Below are 23,589 nucleotides of genomic sequence, written 5' to 3'. Positions count from 1 at the left end.
CACAAGTGAAATGCACTGGATTTTTAAACTAAAGACACTCATCCCCAGAGTGCTCAATGCGGACTTTGAGCTCAAATGGTTCTTATAGTTAAATGTTTGGTTGCTAAAATTAGAATAGTAAGCACCGTTCAGTGACTGAAAATGGGGATAGTATTCATTTACATGATATATTATTTATATTATTTATATTGCACCATATTGTACCCCACATCACGTTGACACCCCCTCTCCTTTTATTGATACCAGTTGGATTTTATAGTATGATTTTTAACCATACCAGTATTTAGGGTTTTATATGCATACTGTGTTAATTTAACATTCATTTGCATACAGCACTTTTCTAAGAAGATATAGATCCTTAATATTAATTTTCCCTTTCTTTGCCCATACATCTGATGGTGAGTAAAGCCACTAATTGAAGACGTACCATACTTAAAATGGCGCCGGGAGGAGCAGTTATTAAAGAAAGAGACGGAATTCTGACAACCATTTACATAGCCAACCGTAAGATGGACGCCAAAACCGGAAGTGGATGTACTCCGGGAACAGTAAAAGAGTAAAGAGAGACAGAAGGGACAATCGGAATGGCCATCATAGGCAAAGGCCAGCGCGACGATAGACATTGTAAAGGTGGAGTAAAAGGGACATAAACTGTGGAAAACGAAGATCGCGAAACCGGAAGTTAGAAGTGACGCACTTCCGGTTCGCGCAACAAACTTAGGAAAATTTGTAAGTTTTAAATATAAGTAGTGAAGAATATGAGGATGTCGGATAGAGACATAGAATATGTGGAGGATCACAAGGAGTATATAAAGATAGGGAAAAGACATCATCATGTATGCAGTGGAAACCCGTGACCTGTGACCCGGATGTACTCAGGATGCAGGGTATATAAGAAGAAACAAGGTGATCACTGTCACAAAGCCTTGAGGAAGGGAGTTAAGCTCCTGAAACGCGTTGGTAAATGTGACAGGACCACTTGCAGAAAGCCACCCGAAGGACATGAGAGGAAGTGATCCGGAGACTACCTTTGATATTACTACAGGCCTATATACTACGGATTTCTGGTAATTCTCCATTATCTCACACTGATAAGGACAGGGCAACAGCCCATGTTTTTGCATTCACATTTTGTGATTATTTTTCATTTTGGGTCTCACAGACGGCCTAGGATATACCTTTTGGACACACACGATTAGTGTGTTGTGAAGAATATACCAGTTTATTATTATTTGAGTATTGATGTTCAATAAATGTGTTTTTACTATATCACACTATGTTTGAAATTTTTATATTTTTCATGTATATGTGAATACCATCAACTGCAGATCATCGTTTACTGAATCTACATATGCAGAATTGGGAAGTATTGTAATTGGTCTGGGATGCCTAATGAAGTGGTTGGGGTCTCTGTCGAAATTCACAGCGGAGTACCCCGGGCAGAACTTTAACCCAGGCAGCCTGTTCTGGTCTTCCACTCGATGGATAACTAAATATTGGACTCTCTTCAATGTTAGCTACTATTGCAAGAATATTTTAATGCCAACAGTGTATTTATCTGTATATTTACAATACTCAGTCAGGTTTCGTGAACTAACATAGAGGGTCATATCACATCAAATCAACACAATTTTTGAAAAAAATTCTTCCTTACAATTGCTGATTTCAGTTAAATTGGTATAATTCTGCCATTGGGTGTAAAGAAAACCGCAAAATTTTAGGTTGAGAAGTACACTGGTTTTGAAGTTCTATTCCTTTTAAAGCTGCAATTTTTTAAATAAAAAATTGGCTATAAACCTTTTTAAATTTCTTTTGCAGCTCACCTAATTGAACTAGAGAGTTTTTTACAAGGTCTCTTTTAAACCTCTTTTTATGGGCTTTCATATAATATATAACACAGCAGTATGTTCAATAAAAATTATTATTTTTTTAAATTACCTTTTCGCAAAAGACAAGTTTTTTTGTTTTAAAAAAAAAATAAAAAAAAAATCTTAATTTTTCACACTGATGTTAATAAATTCCCAAAGGTTTATTTTGGGATCATCTGCTACAGTACCAGACGTTTCACTTTGGACTGTTTGTTAAAATAATAAAAGGGAACTATCTAGGCCTGTTCATTATTTTTAATATATCTAATTAAACAATCCCTTTGATGTATATTATGTACAAGGACACAATCTAATACTAAAATATTTTAAACTTTTGTGATAATTTTGTGTTTCACATATTTTAAGAGAGCTTCCTACAGACCATTCCCATTAGATAATATGCACAATTCACTGATTTGTTCCCACACCACCAAAGGTGGTAAGTTTTCAAAAAGATTAATTTTAATGTTGTCAGCATATAGGGTCCGATTCAGAGCTATATGATGTCATCACAGTTGCGATCCCTTACGCAACTGCTGTGCTAAAATGTGCAAATGTCAGTCGCTGAGGAATACATTGAGACGCCCACCAGTGGCTTTGCAAATCCAGGCATTTGCGTACAAAGACACAGCATCAGTCGCAGATGATTCAATCATGGATCATATTGCCGTGCTAACTGAGAGGCCAGTACCATTTTTATTGCGTATGGGATCAGACACAGACTGCAATTTATTTATTTTTTTTTTTCCCGACACTCCCTGTAAGCACCCCCAAATGCTCCCAGACTGTGATTCACACTGCGTATATGGTATGCAGTCAGGAAGCCGACGGTCGAAAAGCCGACTGCTTGCTTCCCGACTGTGCAATCTCGACAGGAGCGAATGATAGGCGTCGAAATCCTGACGCCTATCACTATCCCTACGACGGGAGCACGATGCCCGGAATACCGAACGAAGGTAAGCTGGGCGACGGGCACGGACAGCTGCGGGGGGGAGGGTTAGGGGCTCCCGGGGGGGGGGGTGAAGACTTAGGATTAGACCCTCCCCGGGAGGGTTAGGCAAGGGGAATGGGGGGGTTAGGCTTAGGCACCCCCCCCCCCCCCTGCGAGGGTTAGGTTTGGGTACTTACAGGGGATGGGGTTAGGCACCCCTAAATTAGGGTTAGGGGGCTAGAGGGTTAGGTATAGTTAGTTTACTTGCCCATCAGGATCTTCACTGGTGCCGGTCTTCCGGCATCAGGACATAGGTCCGGCAGTAATTCATACCGATCCTGCGTATATATCTCTAAATCAGGCCCATAGTAAAGAATATCAATTAAACACCTCAATTGTAAAAATATACAAAATATGTTTTGAGACTAAAAAAGCTTGAAAGAAAATGTTATCCCCAATCACCATACCTTTAATAGCATAATAGAGTGAGACAGGTTGTTTTTTTAGGTGGAGCATGCTAATATTTGCAAAGATAATGGTAGATATGTGGGTTGGGTATAATATGTTGACAGTAATAATGTCGACGTTCAACATGTGGACAGTGATGAAATGTCAACATATGGTTCCTAGTGCCCCAGCGGTGACCTCCCTGCTCCCAACAGCTTTGTCACCCATGTACTAAATCTATTATGGCACTTTATTGGCTGGCCACATTCCACATTCCTTATATAGTACCCACACAAATTATACCTTTTGCTTTTATTTTAGAAGACTTTGAATGTAGAAAATATTATTTTTGCTTATTCCTCGGGTTATAACAAATAAAATGTACCCACCCTCCCAGATCTAGACTTTAAACGCTTTCTAGTATTAGGTGTTATCACCAAGCAACAATTGCTAAGTGGGAACACATTGTTTTGGAGCAATGTCTCCTTTCTTTGAAACAAATGTGCTCCTTAAGGCAGGTATCCCCTACCCGATTAAACAGAGCGATTGAACGATATTGTCATCGTTATCGTTCAATCGCTCATTAATCGGGCACTATAATGTCGGCAACGATCTGTGATGCGCGCTCCCGCTGGTCGTTTTCAACATCAATCTTCACCCGAACATGCTTGTTAATCTGCCAATAACGACAGTTTGACCATGTTCAGGGAGGATGGAGGGTGCCTACACTGATCGTTCAGTGTAGGCACCCGGAGGGGATGGGGAACAACGGTACGATTATGATGTCGTAATCGTACTGTCTTCCCTGGGTCGGGTAGTGGATGTGCGGCATTAGTGTGTATGTTACAGGGTGGGGGAGAACAGGTACATTTTGTGCCCTTCACCCATCCCCAGGGTCTTCAAGTATTGCTGTAGTGCTGAGTGTTCTTAACACCACTAATTGGTCTTATATGAAAGAGGGGTCTCCCACTTTCAAATATGGGTGCCCCTGTGTTTATGAACTCCAGGATTTGGGAGATCTTCCCCCATCACCTGACTTCATAATGATTTCTATAGTGTAGGACATTATTATATGGTGTAATTCATGATTTTAGCTGTCCGGGTGGGGAGGTATTGCATTTTATGTGACCTCCCCCATTCAATGGGTCTGTACTATTTTTGTAGTGCAGCTGCATCATTGTTTACTGGTATAGTGATGTCATCATTGTGCTGTCTCCTCTTTTGGTACTTTCCAGCAGCAACTGCAAGTGGGGGACTAAGTTTTTTTTTTTTTTCTTTTTTTTTTTTTTATATCCACTTTCAGCTCATAGTGCTGAGGACTAGTCTCACTCATCTGCACTGATTAAGGGGTTAACATCCAAATTAATCTTCCTAAGCCATGCTAACTACTTAATCAAATGTCTTAATTGTCCTCCACAGTTCTTCTGCATGCTCTTTGTACTGTTAATCTGGGTACACACTATGATAGATCGCAACGACCATCGTATAGTTTGTACCCCTATCCACCCAATTAATTGGGGGCCTTTCAATTCAGTGTGATGCTGAATAGCCCCTGGAGGGAGCTCCCAGAGCTATTCAATTCAGCATGCTGTTTACTTTGTCGGGAAGCACTTATGTCGGAGAATGTCTGGAACTATTCAGCATTGCACTGCGTTGAATCTCCCTCTATGTTTCATGAATTGTGTAGTCGCATTTTACCATCTGACGTGCTGCACCTCAGATGGGACGATGTGGCGGGCATCGCATTGTAGTTAAATTGAGCATGTAACAATATTTTTTATCGTATGGCGGATTGTGTAGTGTGTACAGTAATGCAATATATTGCCGTGCTACTGGGTCTGCACAACGCTGAGGTTTGTATCTAGCTTTGGGCACAGATTAATGTCTTTAATTTTTAAGATGTTCACTACTTAGCTTGCGATATTTTTCTGTTATGCTCTACCTCTAAGTAACAATACATTTACAGATTTTTGTGACACCTTATGAATAAAAAATATCAAGATGTAGCGTATGTTTTATAGAAGAGTTAATCATATTAATTTAAACAATTCTATGTGAATTGTTTATTTCAGCACAAATGCTTTTTTCAGTTTTACTTTTTATTAACAACTGGTGTCAAGAGAAACCACCGGCTACTTCATAGATCTCTGTCTTCAGGAGTTCTTATGGCACCAAAAGAACCAAGGGGTTCTTAGTGCACCAAATGACTACGCACTTCACTCAATATCACAAACCGATTAGACAGATACTTTATTAAGATGTTTGATTAGATCAGTGTTCCAATCCACAGGGAACCCTCAGTGCATGTTTTCTGGGTCTCTTCACAGAATCACAAGTGAAAATGTGTCAGTAATGAATACACGTGCTCCAGCAGGGAAATACTGAAAACATGCAGTGGTAGAATGTCACGAGGACTGGATTTGTTTATTAAGATATAATTAAAGTGTTCAATCCAATTTTCTACTTCAGGGTCCATAGGGTATCCACAGGATACCTTGGGGTATAGGTGTGACGTCAGTCTTCGGGCACCAAAGAGTTAAGCTTTCAGCCTCCCAGGATGCACTAGGTCCCCCTCCTATACCCCGCCCCCGAGCCAAGGCACCTCAGTTTAGTTTGGTGCCCGGCCGGAGTCGGGTGCACCTGCCGGAGTGGGGGCATCTGGATGTACAGCATGGACAGTCAGTTCTGACGTCCATGCTGTCTTCCCTACACCCCCGCCGGTACCAGAACGCCGGTACCGATCCGGGGATGCTGGTGAGCATCTGGGGTCACAGCTAGCGGTGACCCCAGATGTTCCGGACCATGGCCGGATTCAAGGGGGACAAAGGTAAGCAGCGGGGACCCGCGGTGGGTCCCTGCTGATCACATGGTCCTGAGTCCCCAGGCAGGGGCCTCCCTGGGGACTGGCTGCAGCGTGGAGCCAAGCGACCAACCTGCGCTTCCACTACCCCCTGGGACAGCGGACCGCAGCAGAGAGGTAGCGCTGCGGCGTCCCAGGGGTTAAATGCATGCCAGGGGAGCGCGCCTTCCCTGTCTCATAGCCGGCGCCTCCCCCGCTGCACACAGCCCTCTCTGCACGCTGCCGACTGGTCCTGTGGCAGCGCTCCTCCCCCAGGCCAGCCTCCTCTCTGCTCCTCGGCGGCCATCTTCCTCTGAACGCATGGTGAACGCTGCTGGAAGCCTGGACGGAAGCATCGTGGTCTGGGTACCCCCGCATACCTCTCCTCCGATTTGGGTCAGGTCTGTGTATGCTGCGCTGTGTCCTACCAGGCCCTGTGTCTGCGTAGTTGATTGATCAGCGCTGTTAGTGCAGGAATTGATATTTCTTTGCATTGTATGTGACTGTGCTAGCGCTGCTGCCTGTAACTTTTCTTCTAAACTGTCAGCTTTATTACTATCCCTGTTCTTTCTGCTAAGCCCTTGCGGTGCGGTGCTGCAGGGTGGTCTCTCGCCTATTTGATATATAATTGGTGAGAGGGGTCACATACTTGGTGCCATCATGTCTGAAAGTGATTTTCCTCTCCGGCTACAGTGTACTACGTGTAAAGTACCGTTAGCGGAGGGGGAGGGTAGCGCGGAGGGCCTCTGCCGGCAGTGTTTGTCCATGGCGCGGCTTCTTACGGTTACAGCACCGGTACAGTAGCCGCCCTGGGCTTGTTTCGCTCAGGCGCTTACAACCTTAGTGGGCCAGTTAGCTCCGCAACCCGCGTTTACACCGATGGGTTTGTCCCAGCAGTCAGTGGTGTCATCACCCATGCAGGGTTTCCCACGACAATTGGTGGTACCCCACTGTCTCCCTATTTCCCCGCTCCCGGTTTCTCAGGAGCCGGCGTGGGTTAACTCCCTGACGAGTTCTGTACAGCACTTGTCGGATGTGTTGCAAGGGGAGTCTGTGATCCGGCCACATAAACGGCCGGTGGCGTCTGTCGGCTCCTTATGAGGATGACGAGGGGACGTCTGATGATGGGGAGATTCTGGATCCTTACGATCAGGAACCTCTCCATACTAAGGACGCTGACGCTAAATCCAAGGTATATATTCCTGGACTTATTCGGGCAGTCCGCACAGCCTTGGTGATTGAGGACAAAGTTCCCCCAGCGGCTAAATCTAAGTACGCCTTTTTTAAAGATGTGAAGGGCGATGCCACAGTCTTTCCTCTTTCAGGTCAGTTAGTGGACCATTTAGAGGAGGCATGGAAACAGCCTGGCAAAAGATACCAGCCGCAGAGGTGCCTGACGGTGGCTTTTCCGTTCGCGGATAATTATTTTGCAAAGTGGGAATCCCCTCCACAGGTGGATTCTCACGTGACCCGTCTTGTCCGTAGTGCCACATTGCCGATGCCTCCCTTAAGGATGCTACGGACCGCAAGGTGGAGATCTGTCTGAAGTCCTCTTATTCCCTTGCGGGGGGGGCAGCACGACCGGCTATGGCCATTTGCTAGGTTGCCAGAGCGATGGAGCGCTGGGCGGATTCATTAGAGGCATCTTTTGATTCCGACTGTCCGGCCGAACAGGCGGAGTTGATTGGTAATTTCCGTGATTCGGCCACTTATATCAACGAGGCGGCCTTAGACATTAGTACTCTGGTGTCTAGAATTTCTTCAGCAGCGGTGGCTGCTCGTCGCACCTTGTGGCTGCGATCCTGGAAGGCGGACGCAGATTCCAAAAGGGGTCTGGAGGCGTTGCCATTTACCGGAGAAGTTCTCTTCGGTCCGGATCTGGATAAGATTGTGGCCACGCTGGCGGCAGCCAAATCGGCTTGTCTCCCGTCGGCCGCTGCTCCTTCTGGTTCTGGACCATCGTCCTTTCGGTCATCTAGGGCCCAGGGCAGGCCCAAACCACAGTCTTTTCCTCGACAGGCTGGCCCTAAGAAATCGGCCAAGCCCCGGAAGCAGGCATGGAGTACCAGACGTCCGGCCCCCAAGCCAGATGACAAGCCTGCGGCCTGACGGTCCGGGCCTCCCTTTGGGGGATCCCAAAGTGGGAGGCCGCCTGCTGCAGTTCTCCCAGTGTTGGTCGTTCACTACGACAGACACTTGGGTTCTGGAGGTGGTCTCCCACGGGTACGCCCTCTCCTTCCGGCACAGACCCCCGGCTCGATTCTTCACCACGGGTCTACCATCAGACCGGAACAAGGCTACGGAGCTGCGGAAGGTATTGCACACTATGCTCCAGGCTGGAGTTATAGTGCCTGTTCCATTCTCCCAGAGGGGCCAGGGTTTCTATTCAAATCTTTTTTTGGTACAGAAACCCAATGGGTCGTATCGTCCGATTCTCAACCTCAAGGCTCTCAACAAGTCTTTGCGGGTACCGAAGTTTCGGATAGAGACCCCACGGTCCATCATTCTGGCGCTGGAATCTGGGGACTACATGGTGTCATTGGACATACAGGACGCTTACCTGCATGTCCCTATTCTTTTGCGCCATCAACAGTTCCTCAGGTTTGCAATCCGCAGCGGCCACTTCCAGTTTCGGGTGTTACCTTTTGGCCTGGCGACAGCACCACGTGTGTTCACCAAGGTGATGGCGGTCATGGCGGCTTCTCTGCGGCTGCAGGGAGTCCGCATGTTGCCGTACTTGGACGACCTTTTATTGGTGGCAAGATCTCCAGAGCTCCTTCTACGCCACTTGGGCCTGACCATTGCGCTACTGCAACGGCACGGCTGGATAATCAACTGGCAGAAGTCCACTCTAATCCCGTCTCGCACCTCGGAGCCTTATTGGACTCGGAACAGCAGAGGATCTTCGTGACGGAGGAAAAGATCTCTGCTTTACAGTCGGGTGCGCAGTTGTCTGCTCAGTCGCCGGGTGTCTCTACACTCGGCGATGAGGTTACTGGGCTCCATGGTATCGGTGTTCGACATGGTGGAATATGCCAAGTTTCACTCCAGACCTCTGCAGCACCTGATTCTGTCCAAGTGGAACGGGCTGCCGCAGTCTCTGAAGTCCCAGACAATTGTGCTCACCCCGGAGGTTCGTCTGTCCCTTGCCTGGTGGTTGCAGACGACCCATCTCAGCGGGGGACGTCCGTTCTGGGTTCCAAATTGGGTCCTGTTGACAATGGACGCCAGTCTTCGGGGCTGGGGAGCAGTTTCGGGTCCACACTTGTTCCAGGGCAGGTGGACGCCGACAGAAGCGGAGCTTCCAATCAATATCTTGGAACTCCGTGCGGTCTTCAATGCTCTCCAGCAGGCACATCGGGTTCTCCAGGGTCGTCCAGTACAGGTCCAGTCGGACAACGCTACCACCGTGGCCTACATAAACAGGCAAGGAGGAACCCGAAGTCGGGCGGCTCTCGTGGAGGTGTCTCGGATCCTGGTATGGGCGGAGCGCAATCTTCCGGCCATATCAGCGGTCTTCATCCCGGGAGTGCTAAATTGGGAGGCGGACTTTCTAAGTCGCCAGGACGTTCATCCGGGGGAATGGTCCCTGCACCCGGACGTTTTTCAACTGCTGGTGGACTGATGGGGTCTTCCAGAGATCGACCTCATGGCGTCCCGGCACAACAACAAGTTGCCGGTGTACGGGTCTCGCACAAGAGACGAAGGGGCGTCTCTGGTGGATGCTCTGTCTGTCCGGTGGACGTTCCGGTTCGCATACCTGTTCCCTCCGGTCTCCCTTCCACGGGTAATCCGGAAATTCAAACAGGACGCTCCTGTTGATAGCTCCCGCGTGGCCCAGACGGCACTGGTTTTCAGACCTTCATGGTCTGTCCGTGGACAGTCCTCTGCGGTTGCCGCTACGACCGGACCTTCTGTCGCAGGGTCCTTGCCTTCACCCGGGCCTGACTCTGCTGTCTTTGACGGCGTGGCTGTTGAGACGGCCATGCTGAGGTCCCGGGGGTTTCCAGCTCTGTAGTGGCGTACCATGTTGCGAGCTCGGAAACAGTCTTCCGCGAGGATATACCATCGCGTGTGGCATACGTTCTTCCAGTGGTGTCGACCGAGAGGTTATGCACCGCGGGAGTTTCGTCTGTCTCAGATTCTCGCCTTCCTACAAGCGGGACTAGATCATGGGCTTCGCCTTGCTTCTTTGAAGGTACAGGTTTCGGCCCTGTCTGTCTGGTTTCACCGTAGGATTGCTACAATCCCGGATGTGCGCACCTTTATGCAAGGTGTTCTCCGCATTCAGCCGCCCTTTGTTCCACCTGTAGCGCCTTGGGATTTGGCTGTGGTCCTGAGGGCTCTCCAAGGACCGCCGTTTGAACCACTGGGCTCAGTGGATCTTAAATGGCTGACAGCTAAGACTGTTTTCCTTCTGGCTATTGCTTCGGCCAGACGTGTTTCTGATTTAGGGGCTCTTTCTTGTAGACCCCCTTTCTTGGTTTTTCATGGGAACAGGGCAGTGCTCCGCACTCGGCCCGAGTTTCTTCCCAAAGTTGTTTCCCAGTTTCATGTTAACGAGGAAATCGTTGTTCCGGCCTTTAACTCACCTGGTCTGTCAGTGGGTGAGGCCTCTTTGGATGTCGTGCAGGCCTTAAGGACTTATGTTGACCGCACTTCTTCGTTTAGGAAGTCGGACGCCTTGTTTGTCCTCTATGGCTTCCGTAAAAAGGGTTGGCCTGCTTCAAAGCAAACTTTGGCAGCCTGGATCCGTATGGCTATTTCTGAAGCTTATCTTCATGAAGGCCTGCCGGTTCCTCCTTCTGCGAAGGCTCATTCCACTAGGTCTGTGGGTCCTTCGTGGGCAGCTCGACGTGGTGCCTCTGCAGTCCAGATCTGCAAGGCTGCTACGTGGTCCTCTGTCCATACCTTCGTGAGGTATTACAGGTTTGACACCTTCGCCTCTCAGGATGCTTCCTTCGGGCGGCGGATTCTCCTTTCTGCACAGGAGCGTCCCCACCCTTAAAGGATACTGCTTTGGGACATCCCCAAGGTATCCTGTGGATACCCTATGGACCCTGAAGTAGAAAATATGAGATATGGTAAGAACTTACCCTTGTTATCTCTATTTCTACGAAGTCCATAGGGTTCCACAGGACTCCCGCCCTGTCGCACCTGTGCTGCAGATGGGCTTTGCTCTGGTCACCGGTTTTTCCGTCTCCCTCTGGTGAGAATGTGATTCTTGTGTGTGTCCAGATCTTTTTTCTCTCTCCGGCTTATGGCTTGGTAACTAACTGAGATGCCTTGGCTCGGGGGCGGGGTATAGGAGGGGGACCTAGTTTATCCTGGGAGGCTGAAAGCTTAACTCTTTGGTGCCTGATGACTGACTTCACACCTATACCCCAAGGTATCCTGTGGAACCCTATGGACTTCGTAGAAATAGAGATAACAAGGGTAAGTTCTTACCATATCTCATATTATATTTTAGTAAAAACAAGTCTGTATGGCAATGATAATGGAGAACTGAAAAATACCACCTTGTAGAGTTAGGTACTTATTACACTAATGGTGCCCATCCACTAGGCAATTTTGACAGGCGATTCCACGATAACGACGTAGTTATCGTGCAATCGCTTGCAAATCGGGCAGTAAGATGTTAAAAACGACCAGCGATGCGCGTGCCTGCTGGTTGTTTTTTAACATCTATCATCGCCCGAATGTGACGGTCAACCTGACGACCGCCGTCAGGTTGCCATGTTCGGGGATGATTGATCTGCATACACTGAACGTCTGAACATTCAGATTCAGTGTATGCACTTCACCCCTAGGGGGACGACGGCACGATTATGATGTCGTAATCATGCCATTGTCCCTGCTCCTTGTGGATGGGCAGCATTAAGATGCCCATCAATTAGACGACAGGCAAAAGACTGCACGATTACGACATTGTAATCGTGCAGTCGTTTGCTCCTTCAGTAAAGGCACATCACAGACAGACAGTCGTTCAGTGAAGGCACATCATTCATCTGCAAACATGTTGAACCTGACGATATCGTCAGGTTGTACAACATACTTGTATGATGACAGATGTCTAAATGACCAGCGGGAGCGCGCATCGCTGGTTGTTTTAGATATTTTTTTTAGATTATTGAGCGATTATCGATTGACAGATAATATAGTTATCGTTCAATCGCTTAATTTAATCGTCTAGTGGATGGGCACCTTTAAGTTTATGTATAAGTTACTTATTAGACCACCAATTTTCGGCATAGGAGATCTAGATTCCGTTCATCAGTGGGTAACATCTAATACCACCTTTATACCAAAGTCCCATCTCTGACCCGGGATTTGGATCACGTTTCCAACCCAGGACAGACCCCTTTTACACTGTGGTGCCGACCTGGGATATGCCTGGGTCAGCACCATTCACACCGGAGATGGGTCTGCAGTGACCATGCTCTTATGGCGCAGGTAAGTAGCGCTTCTTCCCCTCCTTCCCCCTCTCTGCAGTGGTCCAGAGGCATGGGGGGTGGCTGGAGAGCGTTGGTTGGGCCAGCCATGTTTCAGTGGACCGTTGAAGATGATCTCTCCAAGCGACGCTGAAGCCAGCCAATCGGGCAGCATGCAGCACGATCCGGGTCATAGTGATCAAGATCGTGCCGTTTACACTGCACGGTGACACGGGAACGACCCGTGGCCAACCCTGCAAGCTACCAGAGTTGGATCCCTGTGTACCTGGACCCGGGTGGATCCATTTACACTGACAAAAATCCCGGGTTGATGCGCATTCATGTGCATCAACCCAGGATTTTTAAGTCTGTGTAAAAGGGGTATTAATAAAGGAGAATTTAGGGTTAGAAAAACTAGACCTTTTTAAATTTCAAAAATGTGCTGCAGGGGTGACCTTTTATTAAATTATTTATACATAGATTGAAATATTTAAGACTATTTACCTAATGAACTTCTAGTACCAAGGGCCACAGAGAGTAGAAGAGTCTTCAATTTCATTTGAATGAACTTAGGCAGGGGTTCCTTATTGTTAAGGTGCATACACACGGTACGATACATATGAACGATAACGTTCAACGATGAATTGTTCATATCATTAATTTTTATGCAGTGAACGACCAACAATGCGCGTTCCCGCATGCACGATAACCCTACCTATGGTCGTCCGTACAAGCAGGCCAACTAAGACTGTTTCATCACGATTTGCATGTTCAGAGATATGGCAGGATGACTTCACTGAAAGATATCTATCATAGATATCTTTCAGTGTGTACACCCAATATTGTTTGTCCTGCACTTCAGAAACGTTCAAGGGAAATCATTCAGCGATATCGTTGGTTGTGCAGATTGTACTGTGTGTACCCAGCTTTAAGGTGGCCATCCTCTATACAATTTTCTGTCAGTCCAATCTGGCTGTTTGGAATGAAAACCTGGTAATGTATGGGAGCAAATGACAATCGTCCATTTGCTCACAAACGCTGGAAAATAACCAAATATGGTTGTTCAGACAAATTGGTTGAAACACACAAATTTAACCAATTTGAACAATTTTTTTAAGTACTTTTTTTCTGTGTTTAAAACCGTGTGATTGACTGTCATTTGCTCCCATACATTACCAGGTTTTCATTCCAGCCAGTTAGATTGGCCAGATATTTGACAGAAAATTGTATATAGCTTTAGAGTTATTAGATGACATTCCTTCTATTAGGCTGTGACTGAAATTCCATAAATAGCATAAAGAAAAATGCTGTTGATACCCCACTTTCAAGATATGGTATCTGTAGCTGTAAGTATTAGTAGGGGACATTATGGTGATAGATCCAGAAAATGTATCAGCTTGATAATTTTAGCGTCTCGTAGGATTTTTTTTCCCTGTGAGTATAAATTGACATCTGCCACACGGGCTTTAGTTCTGCCTTCCTTCTGATCAACGCTATTATAATTTATCAAAACCTGCTTGGTTTTTTTGTCCACCCAACCTAAGTATTTCTGAAACAACTGTTGTCAGTCTCTCCATCTTCATCAGGACTGGTAAAAGTGCTTACAGCTGTTTCATAGGTCAGATAATTTGTCAACAAATTAAAGTGACTGCAAAATGTCTGTCAGAAGGTTTCTTCATGTTGACCTTGGCTAATCACTGTATATTACAACCTAGAAATGTCTTGAAAAATAAGAGAATAAAGTGTTCCTTACTCAGTGCCCATGCCCTTATTAAACATACAGTAATATTTTGTAATGTAAGGTATTTTTATTTTGTTTCTGTTCACATTAAAATATAGCTTTTATTCAGTTTCTTATTAAAATAAATACCCAATCACTTGGTAGTTAAAGCGAAATATGTTTTAATAAAATAGAGTGTAATTTAGTAAAGAAGTAAGTAAGAAAATTAAAAACTTGCGTCTGCCAATAACACAACGTTTTACTTTCCAATAGTTCTAGCTAGTTATTCCTTAATATGTAATGGGGTAGCACTTTGCTTCTAGATTGCACTAGTGGTGACACTGGCTCCATTAGATTTCCCTAGATACTCATATATACTAGTGTCTTGCAATATTATAGTATTGTTCTCTTATGATATAATATATCTTTTTCTTGGCATATGTGCATGAACAAACACAGCTCTTAACAATTTCTTTTTGTTATTTCCAACAGCACTGTTAGGATTGCGGTCTTGTATTCTTAAATCGCACTATTCTATATTGTTACACTAGTAATAGTAGTGGAAATATCTTGGTTGTAAATTCTCTTTGGGTTTTCTTATTTTAAATAGTGCTGTATAGCTTATTCTGGGCACTATGTGTCACACATAACCAGTGTCTTAAATTGTTGCAGGAAATAGTTACTTTATATGCTTCTATGTAGCTTATTCTGGGCACTGTGTGAGAGTCATTAGTAGCACTCCTATCTATTTTGATAGGATTCAAATAGACCACCAGAATATAACCAAAACAGGTATACAAATAAAAATTGAATACCCTTATCACCACTAAAAGACAAATAAGTGGTTGATTTTTGTGCGGGATATTTAATTTCATCTTACGGGACATCCCGATGTGCGGGATGCCGACTGTTTTAATACCGGCGCCGAAATCCTGACCGGTCGGGATCCCGGCACCAGTATCCTGAACGTCGCCGTCCCGCAGGTAAGTATTGGGGTGTTAGGGGGGGAGGGTAGCGATAGCTAGCGGGGTTAGGCACTAGGGGGAGGGTTAGGGTTAAGCATCTGGGAGGGAGGGTTATGATTATGGTGCAGGGAGGGGGAGGTTAGGTTTAGGCATCGGGGAGCGGGTCTTAGGTTTAGGGTGCGGAGAAGTTAGGTTTAGGCACTAGGATGGGGGGGTTAGGTTTAGGCATCTCCTATGGGTGGTGGTATTCTAGCTGTCGGGATGCCGCTGTCGGTATTCTGAACAGCGGCATCCCGACAGCCGGGATCTCATACCCAACCCCTTCCTGCAACCTATTATGTCTGTCTGCTTTTTTTCTGTTTGTGTTTTGGCTGTAGCACCTCTCCTATCTTGACAAAGTACCTGACTAGGAACCAGCTGTTGTCTGTTCCTGTCATCTTGACCTGACCTGAACTGCTGACTGCTTATTACACTGAATTTCCACAGATTCCACATTTGCTTTATAGTTATAACTGCATTATATGGAATATGGTATAATATTATTTTTTTTTTTTATTAAAGTGTTGTATGTAGATATTATATTTGTATAGTGCCCTCTCACATCCGGGGACAGTGGCAGGTGGGGAGTTTCACTGGGGTGGTACAACTGTCAGACGGTGACGCAGGTGTCCTAAAGTGAGCTCACGGAAGGCAGAAACCCCCCATGGAGCAGAAGGGCAGTTCTCCTCCACTATACAAATGTGATTTAAGTTTATGCCTTCTTTTGCAGATAGTAATTTATGGAGACTTGCCAGAGAGAGAAAATATTTTGTACTTATCCAATCATCAATGTACAGGTTGGTATGCCATTTCAGTGTAAAATTGTTTACTTAACAGCTTGTATTAGACTACCTTTTCATATCAGTGCTTTTAATGCCGCACTTTGACCTATAGAAAATATTTTACTAACAATTTATAGATAAATGCTAAGTGAAGGCTTTTGCAACAGTTGATCCTGGGCTTATGCAGGGGTAACAATCATAAGCTGTAACCAATGCTGAGTACACACTGTGCAACAGGGGCGATCGGGGGCGGGGTACTAATTGCCCGGGGTTGTTGCAGGGACCCGGGACTGACGCCCCTCCCTCTTACCTGACAGCAGCACAGGTCCCACTGTTGTGTGCTGGGCTGCAGTGGGAAACTGCTCACGCTGACCGCACCCCCCCCCCTGGATTAGTGCCATGCTTAGGGGCTCGTGGCGTCCCCTTCCCCAGCACATAGTGGTGCTGCAACTACAATTTAAAAAAAAAAAATTTTCTTGAAGGAGACATGGCAAACTCCTCCCACGAATATGCCACATCCTCTCCCCCTGGGCGGCTCTTAATGACCCTGCTGTGTAATATATTTTTAATGAACTATATATCGTGTGTGTGGCTCGTGTTTACACACTATATCTGTGAACAATGTCTTTCCAAGGTGTATTGTGTCATCTGTGCTGCATGACAGATGCAATATTTTTTGCGCATCTGCCAGTGTGTACCGGCGACTGACCTGTTACACTGGTTGCAGCAACCGCCAACACTGACATCACAACTGGGCAGGCAAATTTAAATGCCCGCCCAGTTGTGATGTTTGGCCAAACATATCAAGTGGATGATTGGGTAAGCATACACACTTACCAATCTGGCACCCTGTCTGCATGGCTGTTTAGCTGGCCACTCAAGTGTGTACCCAACTTCAAGAGATTGTGGTGGTTTGTAGTTGCTCCCAACCAACATTGACTTACAGGTACTATATTACAGAACTGGCAGAACCCTCAGGACAAAGACATGTATATAATAGTGCTCAGGGCTCCAGCTAGGGGGAGAAACATCTTGGTAAACTAGTTTATTTATAGGCTGTACTTCAGCTCTAATTATCACTTTGTCACAGCAAATCAATATGCATTATATAGGTGAATTTTGGCAATTATATACCGTTTGTTTATTTGTCTTGCTGGCAGTTGACTGGATTATTGCCAACATGATGGCTGTACAGCAGAATGCCTTGGGCCATGTTCGATATGTTCTAAAGGATGGCCTGAAATTTCTTCCTCTGTATGGCTGGTATTTTTCACAGGTAATTTGTAGGAGGATTATAACTTCTATTTTGTTGTGTTCGTTGTGAACCAAAAGTCTTATGAGTGGCTCGGTTTTTCCTTCTAACCATCTATATGCTTAAACTTTTCAATTTTTTTTTTTTTACAGCATGGTGGAATATATGTCAAGAGAAGTGCCAAATTTAATGAAAGCAAAATGAAAAACAAACTGCAGTCTCAGATGAAGGCAGGGACTCGGGTAAGTGAAGTTTTTCATTTTAAATACTACATTTTTAATTTTTTGTTTTAACATGTTCAATGTAATGATAAAAGATGCCATTTTAGCCATTTTGTCGCTTGCAATGTCATGCAATATTAGCAGTAGAAAAGATACGTACATTTACATACTCCATTTTATGTCCCTTCACCAGTAATCAGTTTCCATAAATTGCGCTTAATATGTAATAAACAGCCAATCACATGCCTGTAATGGTGTCAGTGGAGGAATATGCGTATATAGTCCACAAAACAGCTGTACTTCGGATTTGAATTAGACTTTAAACAGTGTTTTAAATGTGCCCTGTATTGTGACTGTAGTACACTGATGTAGTTCTTCTATACATAAATGCAGAATGGCATATGCAGTGTTCCCAACTATGTACTAGAGCGCATATTTTACTCGAAATTGGGGACCAGGGACTCATTTCTGCAGAATGGGTGGTTCCCCGGGGACTCGCTCTGCTGCGGCCAATCCCCTGGCTCCTGTGTTTTAAGGACAAGATGCAAGTTGCATTGCAAAGGGTTTATCAATGCAAAATCCACCTGGCTTGTCTAAAAATAATTAATATTCCCAAATTGCTGTTCACATTACTATCTTTGGGGGAAATACAAATGGAAGTGATGTGTGCACATCGCACCCTCCTGTATTACAACTTGCAATGTTGGCACTACTGTATATGGCCGATATGGGTGCTTTTGGGAATCGCTCTGAATTCTACCCTTTGTCTAAATCTGTCACAGTCAAGATTTGATTTCAAAACTAACACTTTATGCGATTCTTTGGTTCATTCTAATTTGTATTTCACTACAATTCAATTAAATGAACATGAGTTTGTTTACCAATAATCTCCTATATTTGTTTTTTAGAGGTTTTAACAATTTGTCTAACTAGCATGTGAATCTGTTGAGACCACAAGGGGGATGGGGGATTCAATTCCAGACATTGAGGCAATGTGCCGTATCAAAATGGTACATTGCATCATGCCGACATCACAACTTGCGATGTTATCACTACCCTCGTAATTGGACATCACGGCGATTCCCGATGATACATTGTCTCAAATTGAATTGCCCCCCAAAGAAAGAACATTACAGCTTTCTCCCCAGAAAATGTTTCCAGCCGGGTGGCATCAAGAAGTAGCTGGGTGGGGGCCTTCGTAATAATAAAATGTTTTAAACCTTGACCTTATAATGATTTGAAATAACATTTTATATATTAATTCTCCTTCTTATTAGAGGCCCAGTCATCTGATTATGAAAAAACTGCAAACTCTGTAGGATCTGGTCATTTTTATACAGCTCCCAGATACTGTCCCCACTTGCAGGTTTCCAAAGTGCCGGGTGGTGCACCCGCAAAAAGCAGCCTGGGGAGAACACTGCATTATTACATGGAAATCTGTTAGCTCGTGAGACAGCAAGAAACCAGATAGTTCCTCAATCAAAATTGACCCTCAAAAAGATTTAAATTGAATAACAATTTCATAGTTTTTAAAACCATTTCTTTCCGATTACAGTCCTCCTTCATGGGAAGTCAATTATGGATGTCCTGTGAGTGGCTAATTGGTTTAATGTCATGGGTTGCTTATTTTTTTCTATACAATTCCAGTGATGAAATCTGTAAGTTATATTTTTCAGAAGGAACATATTAGTGTCGTCATAATTCATTCTTTAAACAGAGCATAAATTTACACATAAATGTATACATAATGCAGGAAGGGGAACTATTAATTATTTGGGACAATACACTATTTCGATGGCTTTGTTAGTAATCTGATATGTAAGCTTGAGGTATCATGGGTCTATTTGCACTATTTAGAAATGCACACAGATTTATGGAGGTATGCGATTTCGTACACATCGCAGCTGCGAAAATATATGCGAATGGTTGCAAAGTTACCTGAGCATAAGGATGCCCACTGCTGCCTTCTCATATGCGTACAGCGACTCTGACCTGCGTAAATATCGGTAACATCGAGAAGCCATCTTGCCCTTGCGGCAGGTCCGACCTGCTGCAACCTTTGGCGCTCTTCTGGCACACAGAGCTGCGTATGCAATCGTACTGGCTAATTTATGCACGCCCATGAAACTGCGGTCAAAAGGATAGACACGCCTGCGTTTCTCAGACCACCCTGTCACCACCCCCAAACGCTGACAACCTGTCACTCACTCTGCGATGGATTCCTCTGTGCATTTGTAGTCGCAATGCGATCGCTGCGTGCGCAATGTGACTTGTATGCATGCGCGATGGCAAACAATCGCTCGATCTGCGTGTGTAATTGTTTTTGCGTCCAGCTCTGAATCAGGCCCAATGTTGCTTTGATGTATACATTTCTTATATAAAACATAAGGACTAAAACATTACCACACTTTAACTTTCACAGCATTTACATTGCCATAAAGCATTATTTACAGACTGTTGGGTGCGACACTCCTAAGTGTAAAGTCCATTTATCACAGGACACTGGCATATTTAAATTAAATACTGCTTCACTTGCTCACATGGAGTTAAGAAACCACACAAAATTAATTCTTGAGAATTTCATAACTACGGGAGACTCTATGGTGCCACTTGATACATAGTTTCTACTCCATCCTGAAATACTTGTTGTATCAACGCTGTACGGATACCTAATTGTGTGCTGTGTCAGACTTCATAACCGAGACCTTCACGACTTAAAGATATTGTACATGTGAAATACTCTGTACTTGTTCCTGTAAGAATTATGCTTAATAAATTGTGTACTTATGTGCAGAAAATGGACAACATGCTTATACTCAAGATCTTTAAGTCCAGTTTAACTCCTGTTAGTACATTTTTCTTGATAATAATACAGTTTTCTAACTAATGTTCTCAGTGCACAACTAACGTACGAACTGAGAACTTTTTTTTTTTCCCTGAAAATTCTTATTCTGTCAGCACATGTACAATATGTTAATTTCTATAAGTCCCTGCTGTGATTTTCTAGCCAGTGTACTGCGGTTTCCTGAAGCTGGGTACATACTAAATGACGTGTGTACCTAGAGATGTGAGTGACGATCCCGTGCCGACGTGCCGAAATATCGGGCAGCCGGTACACATTAGACGATCCGGTGCCCAACCGTTCGATATGTCGGTCCCTGCCGCATCCCGCTGTATGGGGTCATCAGATGCATCGTCAGGTCGAACTGCATGTAGGGCCGACCAGACAATGCGAATGACAACCCCACGGAAGTGCGCACCGCCCGACATAGTGGTACACACGATTTTAACTATTTGACGTTCCGATCCATGTGTACAAAGCTTTAGTGTTTCTGTCCATTCACACTTTAAGTCCCTGATTCTTAATTTTTTTTCACAGCTGTAACCTGACAGCTTTTAGGGTTATTGGAGATTATTTCTAGGGGTCCATTTCATGATCTGAGGATGCGACGGAAAACTCCACGGGAGCGCTCATAGTGCGTACACACTGGACGATTTGTCGATCCGAACTGTTGGAAAACAACAAATCGTTTAAAAATCTTCTGTGTACCCAGCTTTATGGTGCATACACACAGTCAGATCTGTCAGAAGAACGATTGAACGATTCTACCAACGATTTAAACGATTTCAGACAGTATTAAATGAATAAAATCGTGAAAATCTGACTGCAAATACAGATGATGTCCGATATCGTTATCTGACATGCGGGAATGCGCATTGTTCATCGTTGCAGGCCCACATGTCAGATTTTCTTTCAGATATGAATGATTTTGAAATCGTTATTGTTCATATCTGACAACAAATCTGACCGTGCGTATGCACCATTAGGTTTCATCTTGCCATGCTAGACTGTGTAATAATTGGCTGGAAGTAAACTCAGGGCCTAATTCAGACCCGCTCGCAAGCGGGTCGATGGTGCCCTAGGGCGCATGCGCACGACGGAGGGAGCTCCGTCGTGCGCATGCGCGAGACCCAGATAGCGACAGCCAAGCTGTCGCTCGGGTCTCGCACCAAAGGGGGCGTGCTGTCGATGTTGAGTGACAGCACGCCCCCTTTGGTGGGCGTGCCGGGGGCGTGGCTGCCAGACGGAGGTGTTCCCATGGGAACGCATACCGTCTGGGTCCGGCCCCACTGACATCACGTGTCAGTGGGAGTGATTTTGGCTCTGATAGAGCCAAAATCACTCCAGGGCTTGCGGTCACCGAGACCCTACCGCAGGGTCTCGTCGCAAGCCCGATGGTCGCGATGGTCTTGACCATCGCGACCATCATCATGGACGCTCGCATACGCTGTGGGTGGTAACCCACAGCTATGCGAGCGTCCGGGAGGACACTCCAAAAATCAGGCCCTCATTCTCTTGTTTTCGTGGTCTTTATAATATTGTTGTTTTATTTTCATGTCGGTGTGCAAATGTATTGTGGGAAATCTTTTGCATATTATTATTCTTATTATTATCCTTTTATATGGCGCCACAAATTTTCCGCAGCACCTTACAAGAAACCAGTGACTTACAGTACAGTACAATGCAGGACAAGAACTTACCGTAGTTTATATACATTGCTTATTTGAGTGTTCTGTTCGCTGATGTAGCAAACAGGGCATAAGTAACCAAGTATTAGGTGCCCAAGTGGGCAATGAGGAGTAGATGAAGGTATAAGGAAGGGGAAGCACAAGAGGGTAGAGGGCCCTGCTTGTGATGAGGTCAGATGTAGATGGGATAGGAATGGGTGAGGGCTTTGTAAGGGAGTGTATTGGGTTCTGAAGGGGAAGGGGAGCCAGTGGAGGGCTTTTAGGAGAGGAGAGGAAGATGAGCTGAGCAGTAGAACTGAGGACAAATTGGAGTGGAGAAAGTTGGGAGACAGGGAGGCCAGATGATAGGAGGTTACAGTAGTCCAATCTGGAGATGACGAGTGAGTGGATGAGGGTTTCGGTAGCATCCTGGGTAGAGAGAGGGTCTGATCTTGGAAATATTTTTGAGATGGAAACGGCAGGACTGTGGGGGCGATTCAGACCCGGACACAAAGCAGCGCACTTTTGCAGCCATCAGGGGTAGGGTATGCAAATTCCGCGATTGCATGGCAAGGCTTAAGGACGCCCTCTGTCTTAGAGAGTGACGGCAGAGCGAACGCACGTCGGTCTAAAGACGCCCACTTTTCTTTCTTAGCACATGTCATCTCCAGAAAGTGTATGATTAATCAGTAACCTCGAGAGCCATCAGAGCTGCTCGCAACCCTTGAGGTACACCCTACCCCACCGCAAGCACTGCGAACACTGCAGGCTGACATACAACCTAGTGACGTGTACAATGACGCTTCCATGCTAATTATGCAGACCCATAAAACGCAGTTTTGACGCCCAGACATGCCTGCGTTCGCAGCACCACTCCCCCGTCCACAAGCACTTTCCCGTTACCACCCACAAACGGCACGATCTGTCACTCAAAGTAGCGTCCAGTCTGTGTACTACGAGCGCTCAAGTCCCGAGCACAGTGAGTGTCTCGCGCATATTGACACATACGCATGCGCAGACGGACGACTATCTGTCATAGCATATTGTTCGCAGCTTAGCGTCCGGGTCTGAATATGTACTTTGAAGGAGAGGGAGGAGTCCAGGTTAACTCCAAGACAGTGCACTTTGGGGCTAGAGGAGATAGTTTGCGCTGTCAATTTATAAAGAAATAGTGGTAAGTGAGGCTATTCGGCATCGTGGGAAGATGATCAGCTCAGTCTTAGACATGTTAAGTTTAAGAAAGCGCATGGTCATCCAAGAAGAAATGGCAAAGGGGCGGTTGGATATACGAGTGAGGGGAGAATTCAGTGGAGGAAAGGTAGATCTGTGGATCATGAGCAAATAGATGATATTGGAGGTCAAAAGAGTTGATGAGTTCACCTAGAGAGGACGTACAGAGGGAGAATAGGAGGGAGTCCAGGAACAGAGGGCTAGATGCGTTCGTACGCAGCAAAAGTATGCAAATTCACGATCGCACGGCAAGGCATTAGTACGCCCACTATGTCTTGGTGTATGATCGCGGTGTGTATGCAGACGCCTACCAGCCTGTCTGAAGACACCCACTTGCGCACGCCATGTCCAGCAT

At 45.5% G+C, this 23,589-nt stretch overlaps 1 protein-coding gene across 3 annotated transcripts in view; it reads left to right on the top strand.

Annotated features, from left to right (window-relative positions):
- AGPAT5 (1-acylglycerol-3-phosphate O-acyltransferase 5) overlaps window positions 1-23,589 on the top strand; it is a 129,960-nt gene that overhangs the window by 16,106 nt on the left and 90,265 nt on the right. For all 3 annotated transcript variants that reach the window (XR_015879392.1, XM_088479692.1, XM_088479693.1), the window contains exons 2-4: window positions 15,971-16,037; window positions 17,183-17,298; window positions 17,427-17,516. Coding sequence is in view for 2 of the 3 variants with exons in the window: in XM_088479692.1 (XP_088335818.1) it covers window positions 15,971-16,037; window positions 17,183-17,298; window positions 17,427-17,516 (273 nt within the window). In the remaining variant the exon portion in view is untranslated. The remainder of the gene's footprint in view (window positions 1-15,970; window positions 16,038-17,182; window positions 17,299-17,426; window positions 17,517-23,589) is intronic.

This window comes from Taudactylus pleione, unplaced genomic scaffold, assembly GCF_031769625.1.
Source record: "Taudactylus pleione unplaced genomic scaffold, aTauple2 ptg000244l, whole genome shotgun sequence".
Taxonomy (NCBI): Eukaryota; Metazoa; Chordata; class Amphibia; order Anura; family Myobatrachidae; genus Taudactylus; species Taudactylus pleione.
Note: the sequence above shows the minus strand (reverse complement) of the source record. Positions and strands in the feature narration are given on the sequence as shown.